The sequence below is a fragment of the Octopus sinensis genome, unplaced genomic scaffold (assembly GCF_006345805.1).
Source record: "Octopus sinensis unplaced genomic scaffold, ASM634580v1 Contig18747, whole genome shotgun sequence".
Classification (NCBI taxonomy): domain Eukaryota; kingdom Metazoa; phylum Mollusca; class Cephalopoda; order Octopoda; family Octopodidae; genus Octopus; species Octopus sinensis.
In genome coordinates, this window is record NW_021835994.1 from 171,592 (window position 1) to 182,559 (window position 10,968).

Below are 10,968 nucleotides of genomic sequence, written 5' to 3' on the forward strand. Positions count from 1 at the left end.
CTATAAAATCGACAAAATCGTGTCGTTTGAGCCGACAGCAGACGCGAGAGATTTGGAGGCGGGTTTGGACTTTCTTCTGCACTTGGAGGTGACAGTCAGTTTGTTATTTGAATCTAAACTCATTTTGTATATTTGACCAAAAAAATAGCTTTTCCTGGAAGAATTGGCAATCATGTGAGTGGGCGGGTAGTCGAGAATCTGAATTATGTAAGACAATTGTTCGTGCTCGTTCTCCCCGGGAAGAGTGGATTCCCCGTGTACAATTCCGCAAGGATGCACCCGAGACTCCACATGTCAATCAACGTGGAATACGGAATCCCCAGGATCACTTCCGGGGCTCGGTAGAACCGGGACTGGATGTAGGAAAACACTAATATCAACAGGACTGACCAACATCGTTTATCCTCGTGACAACTTGACCCAAAGTCAATTATTTTGCATTTGCTTTGGCTGTTTTTGAGTAGTAGAATGTTCTCCTGTGGGTTGAGTAAGGGGGATACGGGTTTGAGGTCACAGTGGATGATTTTCTCCTTGTAGAGCAAGACCAGGCTTTGGAGAATGTGGTAGTTCAGTTTCCGAATTGTGCCCAAACTCATCCCTCCAAAGTTATTTCTTTTCAAAGCTTCGTATAAACTTGTTCTAAACACTAAAAACTCCCCAAAAACCCCAAAAGTTCAAAACAAATGCACAAATGATTACGAAAGTAAAAATACTCGTTCATGTGGACAACATTGTACAAATTTTTGGTGTCCTTTCGTAAAATTTTGTCCAACATTTCCACCTCCATCAACGCCTGTTGGTGGAATCTACCCTCGTCAGGAGAACTGACCTTCGTTTGTTGCGAATAAGTTTAACTGCCACTGTGCGGTCTAATTTGTGGTCGTGGCATTTGAGGACCTGCCCGAAGGACCCTTTTCCTAATTCCTCGATGACTTGGAATCGGTAGTGGAGGTGGTCGTTGATGGTCTGTTGGCGGGGACGGAATACTTTTATGTAAAATCCCTGCTCGTTGTCAAATCCGTTGTTGTTTTTGAACTCGTTTGTTTCCCGTTTGCTCGCATTTGACCCAAAATACCAAATTTGTTTGTATTTGAGTATTTCCGACTGCTCGAATGTGGTCAACTTGTTTCCAAAATGGAGCAAGCAGTCTACTTTAAATATTATTTCCAGACCTTCCCCGCTCATTGGGAGTTGGGCCCTGCTCGGCATTGGTGTGTTGCTGACTCTGCCTTGGAGAGACATTTTTCGGTTTGTTTTTTGAGTCCTGTCCACACGTTGTTTAATCTCGGGGAGAACGGTTCTGTCGGAAGAGATTTTGTTATGATTCAACCAGTTATGTTTATCCATAAAAAGGGAGACTATCAATATAATCCGAAATAACAGCACATAATAATTAGAATAAATATATATTACCCTATCGATCAGCTTGCTTTGATGGCTTAAAATGCTGGCAATCGATTCAATGTCACAATTCCCCTTTGTTCTTGTAAGTAGGATTTATACTATTGTTGACCTTTGTGTATTATTTTTATTAGAGTTATTCTTTTGGTTATATATTCTAATAAATTATGTTGGTTGAATTAATTATGTGAATTTTAATCATTAAATAATAATTAATTTTAATAATTTAGGTCGACGTGGGGTAAAGTAATGATCCCTCGATTTATATCATTTCCGAGAGTAATTTCTAATCATTTTTAAAAAACAAGTTTATTTCGAACGGTCAAATTAAAAAAATGAAGAAATACTGCCTCATCTCTGCAAGTGACGAATATTACAAATCTGTAATAATCAAGTACGAGCGATTATGCAGTCGTTTGTCCGAGGTGGACACCAAGGGGGTGGAACCCATGTGTTTTCCCAACGAAGACGAATTGTGTTCCGAATATATTCCATTCTAGGGTCGCCACTCTGAGATCAGACTCCGAGATCAATGATATTGATAAAAGTATAATATTCAAAAACACAAAAAATTCTGTCCACGATTATTTTGTAGTTAAAAAGTAATTTAAATAATATTAATTCCAAACATTTTTCTATTAATTTGTTTTTGTGCTTTTCTTGGGAATCTTTCATATTGCCTTGTTAAATGATTAAAGTCGAATAATAAAAATAAATTTATTTTGGACCGTACAACGTATCCGTGCTTACAGGAAACGAAAGTAAAAGATGGATTAGACAGAATCAATTTACGCCTGATTCTGTGCCCCACTGAACAGTTGGAGTAAAACCGAATTAACTTTGTGATAAACTTTTTATCCAGGTTTGGATGATCACGACCGGTTACATTTTACCATGAAAAATTTCAATTTAACCTTGAACAAATCATCCTATTTTAATCATTAAAGATTAATGTATTTTTATTTAAAATCTGATTTATTTTGAACCAATAATAAATTAATAGTTAATCAAAAACTAAGCAGATCTCACTCCAGCTCGCTGATATCCACTCTCCTTCTCTTGAAAGAAGAGTCTACTTCCAGCTGCCTCTTACTCCCCATTACCACATCTGATTCGGCCATTGCATCTTCTTTAGCATTCATTGGGTCGTCTTCATTTTTGCATGCCATCTCCACATACCGGTTGGAAGCAGAAGCGTATTCTTCACCAGATACCTTAATTCCGTGCTTGTGTTCGATCATCATACTCTCGAGCGTTCTTTTCAGTACAACGGATTGGATGTATAGGAATTATTTTTACTTGACAGCTATACAGAAGCGAAAGGTCACTTGCCAATAGGTCATACTTGTGACACTTTTCAACCTCCACTTGCTTGAGGCGATCCTGTGAGGTAATACCCACTTCAATTAGATTTATTTCGTTTCTGACTTTGTCGTGGACAAAGATATCTGGCTTGTTATTTCTACTTTTATTTCGGTGAGGATTGTCGAATCAACCCTGATTTCAACTTTTCCGTCGACAGTGTTGACTGAACAGAATGTCCCTTCAATCGTCTTGCTTTTTTGAGTCCATAAATTCGGCACAAGTTAAGGTGAATACACTTCACAACTTCGTTGTGTCTCCGGAGATAATCACTGTTGAGCATTTTACCACACTGAGTAGCCATGTGGTCAACAGTTTTCTTGCTTTTCTTACAATGATTGCATAATTAGTCAGCGGATACAAAGAACAAGTTTCGATTTTGCAAAAGACAATACAATGCTTCGCTTCGTGGCCCATTATTTTCATTAGATAGCCATTCTGAGGATGCGGGTAAATCAACATTAGGTTCATCCATACATTTAAAAAGCACAGAATGTAGTGCTTTAGAACTAATTTTCTTTTGTAAATATTGTATCTGACTGGACTTTAGAGACTCCATAGTAATACTCTTCTTATCAATAATTGCATATTTGGAGGATAGAAATCCTGCGATCATAGCCAAATGCCATTTATTCATTTTAATTACACGCAGAATCCCCGCCCTCCGTAAGCATACAGTAAATCAAAATAAAAAACGAACACTACATTTTTTCTAAAATTTCCAAGAAACGAATCAAAAAAAATATCTAAATAGAATTTTAACAATATATAAACAATAACTAATATTTTATTTTTGCAAAAAAATATATTTACCGCCTTTTTACGGCAAAAGTATAATCTGAACAAAAATAAAAAACGAACAAAATTTTATTTACAAATTAAAATTTAGTATGCCCACCACGTGTCGCAATTACAGACAATATTCGTTCACTCTACCAATGATTTTGCATAATCCACTCCTATCTCATTCCAAATTGTTTGTAATTCTTCAAAAAGTTCCTTTTTTTGGAATACGATTTCCCCCTTATTTTTGCCTTCATATAGCTCCATACGTGTTCAATGGGGTTAAGATCCGGGCTGGCCAAGGTAGCAATTCGATATTATTAGTCTCAAAGAATATTTTTGCAAGCACACATGTGTGTTTTGGGTCGTTGTCCTGTTGAAAAATTGGATCAATAATCCTATTTTTTTCCAGAAATGGCAACAAATTGTTTGCCAAAATGTTAACATACAATGATCCATTCATTATTTTTTTTATCCAAACCAGATTACTAAAATATTCAGACGTAAATGCACCCCATATCTTCACACTTCCTTTTCCAAATTTTACGGTTTCAGTAATATTACGTGAAACAAACTTTTCGGATTGTTGTCTTTATACAAATCTTCGTCCGTCGTTGTTTACTAAGTTGAATTTGCATTCGTCGCTGAATATAACGTGATTCCAATAGCATATTCCATCTTTGACAGATTTCCATTCTTCGTTCTTTGTGTTTTTTAGTAAGATGTGGTCTTTTAGTAGGCGGAAATGCTTTGAAACCTTTTTGTTTTAGTGTATTTCTGATTGTTTCAGGTGTTACATTTTTCCCAGTTTCTTCTTTCAGTGCCTTCGCATATTTTACGCAATTAAAATTTGGATCTTCAATCCTTGCCTTATTGATTTTTTTAAAATTTTCTTCATTTAGAAGCCGGGGACGACCAGAACCATATTTTCTTGTGCATGGAATATTTTGTTTATATTTTCGAATTGTTTTCGATATGGTATCAAGTGATCTTTTATATGTTGTATTTCGCGATACGTCTTTCCGCATTTGTAAATGCCGATAATTGTTCCCTTTTCTTCAAAACTCAATTGTCTGGCCATAATAAGTTATTATAGCGTGCAAAATATTAATAATTTGTGTCACCGTCCATTTGCCGGACCGTACATCACTTTAAAACAAAAAACATATCATTTCAAATAATAATGACTTAATGATAACAAATTATTATTATAATATTTTTATTTTGCTAAAATATAATCAATCGCACGCGAAAAAAAATGAGTTACTTGAGACTGTCTGCGAGCGAAATGCAAATAATTAAAAATTTTAAAATGAATGATTATTATTGTCCTGAAATTCCAAAAAGACAGGTTGGGGTTAGGTTAGAGTTTGGAATTGGTGACTTTTTAGGTTTATTCCATCATTTTGAGTAAAGTGTCTTGTTTGAGAGCAAATATTTTTAGATCGTCAATAAATAGCAAATGATTAGTAGAATATGTTAACATATTGGGATCTTCCTGGTTAATTTCAAGTTTTGGAAACACGGAATTAAGAATCCTGCTTAGAGGATCCAATACCATAACAAATAGTAAAGGAGACAATGAGTCTCCCTGTAAAATTCCTCGGTTTAACTTCACTGATCCAATTCTTCTACCTTCCTGCCCACTTCTTGACTACGCTCTTCACAAAGTTTACGATCCATAGCGGGATTCCAGAACAATCCAAAACGTGAAACAAAAAATCATGATCAACTGAGTAATATGCTTTCTTCACATCGACCCAAGCAGAATAAAGGCCATTCCCGTACTCCTTGTTCAAACATTGGTTAATGAGAGCTTGCTCCTTGGCGCCTTGACAATACTTCCTCGTTCCAAGTTGGTTGTCTGAAATTAGGCCAAATGCCTCGATAAAATCAGCCAGTTTTACATTAACACATTTGGTGACAAGTTTATACAATGTCGGCATACACGACGTAAGTCTTTTGGGGTCTCACAATCATCTTTTTTAGGAATCAAATATGTTATTCCAGTGTAAAACCAACTTTCAGGCATGTACTCTCCATTAATTATTCGGGTTATCTCGTGACACAGAAATCCATGTAATGACTCCATCTTCTTAATGAAAAAGTTATATATCCCATCACATCCACATGCCTTCCAGTCAGGAAGATACTTAATAACATTTCCAAAAAACTCTTCCGTAAACTCTGGAAGCATATGTTCAGCACAAGTAGTTCGTTTTCCAACAACGTCATAAGATTGAGGCCTCTCATTTCTCTCGCTCCAGACTTTTTGCCAAAAAGAGACACATTCTTCATCATCAAATCCATACAGCGTCACTTCCTCTTTCATTGTTAAGTCTCGATAGAATCTTTTTCGATTTAATTCGAAGCACTGATTATCCTTACGAAATTGCTTCCTTGAATTATGAACTTCTATTTTCTTATTGTTAATCCTAATCAGGTCTTGCAATATTATCTGAATCCTCGACAGCTCACCTTTCTTAGTTTTCTTATACCCATAGCGGCAGAGAACATCCATTACCTTTTGGTTTTCAGATGGAGGTAGTGTTTGATTGGAATGAGAATTAACGATTTCCAATTCTGCAGATAATTTTGAAATTTTCTTTTCAATATTTTTTACCCATGTGCTCTGTGCTTTGTCTCTCATGGTTAGAGATAAATATGCACATGAGCAGCATATAGAATATCAGAAATACTATTGATATCATTAGGATGATTATCTTTCGTAATATAATATATCGCCGAATTCAATCCTGTCAATATATCAGTTTTCGAAATGTCACAATATATAATAGTCATTTAATAACGTAGTTTGATGTTTCTGCCAGTGTTGTGCTTTTTTGCAACTCTTGCTTCTCAGATATATAGTTTTAACATTTCTCGAAAGGAAGCAATATTTTTATCAAACCTCTCTATAATTCCAAATACAATTCAAAATGAGTGTAAATCGAAAAGTATATATTTTTTTAATTTGTGAGATTTAACTCAAATTATCCAAAATCAAACAAATAACCTTGTAATTAATTGCTCTAACACTTTACAAATTAAATTGTGGTATCAAGGTTACTTATAAAAAATATTTAACATTATTTAGAAGTTCCATATGTGAATTACACGTTGAACAAAAATTTTAGTCTATATTCTTTTGGTTTTAATAGAAAACATGACCCAGAAATTAACTCAAGAGAACATATAACCCTGGTGATTTTAGTAATTTTATACAATAAAGTTCACTAATAAAACTGGAATTACGTCTGTAAGACCAAATATAATTTACAATGTTGCATCGTTCCAGATAAAGACGTTGTCATCGAAATATACAATACAAATTTTAAACGAAACTATTTCATTTAGTAGTCGCTTGAATTCTTTTATATATTTAGATTTTTCGTATATTCTCAAAAAAGTTAGTTTTATTATGCGCAAAAATGTTCTCCAATTTTCTATTGATACAAGATCAAATAACTTCAGTTCTTGCAATTTGTGCATCGAGGATTCATGCAGTGAAACGACCAATAGTATTTATTTGATTTTGCAATTTAGAAATCGGGCAAATATTAACAAATAAAACTGGCAATATAAAGATTGTTGTGAAATTCACTTTACCAGAAGGAAATAAAGAATTTTATCATTTAATTCATGAAATTAAAACCACACATATTTCTGTAAATTTTACATTCTACTCTTGTAATTATTAGTCACCCATTTCTCGAACTAAAATCATTTTGTCAATCGTGATGTCACTTCTTGCTGCAGTCATAATATCCCTTATGAGTATAAACATTTTTATTTGACTATATTTAGTATATCGGAATTACAACAATAGATATTACAGTAAATTTCGTATTCTTAATGATTTGCCTGATAATTTTCCCCGTGGAAGGGATTATTTTAGTCCCATTAATCTAACAATTAGTTGATATTTTAAAAATCATTCGTGTTTTACATTCTTTTTTTTCACACTTTGATCTAGTATAACATTAACAGGTAACAATAGGCATTAAATAGATAACAATACGCAGAGAAGCAGCAGCCAAAAAAGCGACATGAAAATATTTTAGAAAATTTTTTTTTAATTTTTTGGTAAGAAGGTTTAAAGGACCTCACCATGTAGTCTGAGACATGCTTGTTGTTCATTTTAAGCAAAATCTAGAAAATATTGTTTTAATTTTTTTGGGCGAAGGAGGCGGATCAATAACAAAGAGAAGGAAGCTGGAACAAAAATTCTCATAAGATATTTTTTCCAGTTCAATTGATTTATTAATTTGGATTCGGTATTCTTAATATGTGACATGGGCAGCTGGATACGTATGGGCAACCGGTTACATTTTACCCTGAAAAATTTCAATTTAACCTTGAACAAATCATCCTATTTTAATCATTAAAGATTAATGTATTTTTACAAAAAAGATTAAAATTAATTATTTTTTGCAGTTTTTCCATTGGTACTGTCCAGACCCTTGGGAGCAACGGCTTCGCGCCTGCTCTGCTGCCACAAACGTCACAGAATCGATCCGATCCGACAAGGTCCATATAAGTAGAAAAGTGATCTAAAGTTGTTGCATACTTTTTTTGAAGATTTATGAAAAAGTGGTCTAACAAAAATAAATTGTTAAAAGACCTACTAATAACCTACAATAAACATCGATGACTGTTAAAATCCATTTGTAGTTATTATTTAAGACTGAAAACGTTTTTAGATCTACAAAATCTAGCTGAAATTTTTCATTCGGAGAAGAAGCAAAAATATGATGATTTATATCACCAACCTACATTAAAAATTAAAAAGAATTAAAACTTTCAATGGACAGGCAAATTTACATGCTTCACAATTTCGAATGACTTTTCTGATTATGTCATTTTTAACAATGAAGTATCTTTGTCGAAACTCATATTCAATCTTGTTTACTCCTCCGTGTGAATATTTGAGATACAATCTGCGCATTAATCGTAAATCTAGAGTACCTTTCATTGATTATTGTAAAATTCTCAATCTTTTTTACAAGTCTATATTTTGCTTGCCTAGAAAAATCTTCCGGAAATTTATTTTTCAAAGCATCTTTTAAAATTCAATACTTTGAAGAATCTTTGACATAGCCTCTACAAGAAGCCATTATAAGAAACAAATCTAGCACGCTAAAAATTTTCCAATAAGTTTAGGTTTACCAACATTTAAAAAATAACTTTTTAAATTATTTAAGTACATGAACAAAAACCAATTTAAACCAATACAAAATTCAGAAAACATTGTTAAAACTACCTCAGAAAATGCATTATCCATTACTGATAAGTAGGGCAACCACAAATATGACCTTAAAATGATTCAAATATGACCTTAAAAATAACAAGAGGAGAAAAAAACATTATAAGTTAAGGGAGTTAAAAACTAACTAAGTAGACCTTCGGCATCGCTGCCTTTTCAGTCTCCATCTCACACACGCCTCCCTACACACAACCACAGGTTAAGACTTACCGCCTTACCTGCCATCCAGAAATAATCTTCTCTAGGACCTCAGAGAGGCCTTTGAGAGATGATTCCTGGGCGTCGGAGAGCTCAGTCCGGAATCCTAAGCCATAGGCTAGCCTTATGGCTCGTCTTCTTACTTTTTTAAGCACGTCAACATGCTTATCCCTGTCCTCATAGAGGTACCAAGCGTGGACGCCATAGGTCAAGACGGGTAACACCATGGCGTTAAACACGCGGAACCAGGCACCTCTGCTCAAGCGGAAAGCACGCAACGCACCTAATCGCTGCATTGCACGCATTTTCGTACGTGCAATGTGATCATCAAACTTACCGGACGGCTTAAAGAGCACGCCCAAATAAGTCATCCGATCAACTGCAGCGATTGCTGACCCGCTCAGCAATAACCTAGGAACAAAATTAGTGTAACCCCTCGTCCTTTTACAGACTTTAAGGACACTGCACTTGTCCGCGCACATTCTCAGACCCCTACTCCCACACCAGTTTGCAAGTCCATCCACAGCAACCTGAAGCCTACGACACGCACACTCCGGTTTCATTGAGTGATCCCAGAGGATAATGTCGTCTGCATAGATTACCATTTCAGTACGAGCATTGACTGGCATAGGCGCAGTGGCCATAAACACATTGAATAGTGTCGGACTGAGCACAGAGCCCTGAGGGACCCCGCGAAGGACTGTTGCGACTTTAGAAAAGACCCCCTGATGCCGCACGACCTGCCTGCGAGATTCAAGAAACCCCGACAGCCAGCGCCTTAGACACGGAGAAACCCCACACGTGGCAAGGGAACTCCGGAGGCCGTCGTGCCACACCGAGTCGAAGGCCTTTTCAATGTCGAGACTAACTAAAATACCGCATTCCCTTTTCTAGAGGGCGTTCTTCATACCAGACGGCACCTTGTGAAGGCAGTCCCCGCATGAGCGGCCCTCCCTGAAGCCCCATTGGAACTCAGGGAGGGCGTCTGCAACCATCAGCTCCTCCAGGAGCCTTTGGTGCATAATTCTTTCTAGGATTTTAGATATCGCGGGGAGCAAGGAAATGGGCCTATATCCCCCGGGGACATCATGTGGCTTCCCGGGCTTTCCGATAAGGATTACCTCAGCCACTTTCCACCTGGAGGGAATCATCCCAAGTCGCAAGCTCCCGTTAAATAAAACCTTTAGTGCAGTGATTAACCGCGGCGGGGCCTTCTTAAAGATGGCCATCGGGATCCGATCCAAACCCGCCGCGGTGTTCTTACTTCGGGAGATTGCTGCCAGAATCTCCGCTTCAGTAATTTCGCCTGCATCGTTCCTTGATATGCCCAGCTGGCAGCGCTTGTCCCACGACAATATCTGCTGGACAGTATCAAAGGACGATGTCTCTACGAACTGACTTCCGTCAGTTCCCGAGATGCCATTGAGATGGGCTGAAAGTATTTCAACCACCTCAACCGGGTCCGAAGCGAGGGTTCCATCAGAGCGTTTAAGGCGCACTGACTTAGCCCCCCTTCTCCCCGACAGGCTCTTCAACTGCTTCCAGAAGTCCGGAAAGCGAGGGTCCACCCTTCGGCAGGCCCTCTCCCACCGCGAACTTTCGAGTTCGCGGATTTCTCTTCGGATCTCCCTCTGAAGCCGGCTAATCCAGCCACGAAACCAAACACGGTTCTCCTCGTAAACGCATTTGTCCCGTAGTCTGGATAGCCGGCGCTTGAACCTAATTTTATTTAAGATCCGGTGAGGGAGCGTGGAATGTGCCTGACCCTGCACTGAGTTTTGTTTGAAATTATCTCGCATGTAATCAGTCAGGGCAGCATTGATTCCATTATCAAGCGCCTCCAACTCACGTATGTTGGCGCAGGTATTCCCCACCAGAAGTGAGGGCAACCTGCTGGCCATGAAACTCTCCAGGTTAGCCCAGGAACCCACCCGGAGGTCAAAGTATCCTGGGACCCT

General features: G+C 37.2%; 1 protein-coding gene and 1 pseudogene across 1 annotated transcript; both read right to left on the bottom strand.

The window, feature by feature from the left end:
• LOC115231654 lies at positions 1-2,642 on the bottom strand (annotated as a pseudogene).
• Positions 2,643-8,862: 6,220 nt separating this feature from the next.
• LOC115231655 lies at positions 8,863-9,639 on the bottom strand. Its single transcript, XM_029801627.1, has 2 exons — positions 9,031-9,639; positions 8,863-8,883 (listed from the first exon to the last, which is right to left on the bottom strand). The coding sequence occupies exons 1-2, from the start codon at positions 9,637-9,639 to the stop codon at positions 8,863-8,865; spliced, it is 630 nt and encodes a 209-aa protein (XP_029657487.1).
• Positions 9,640-10,968: the final 1,329 nt, after the last annotated feature.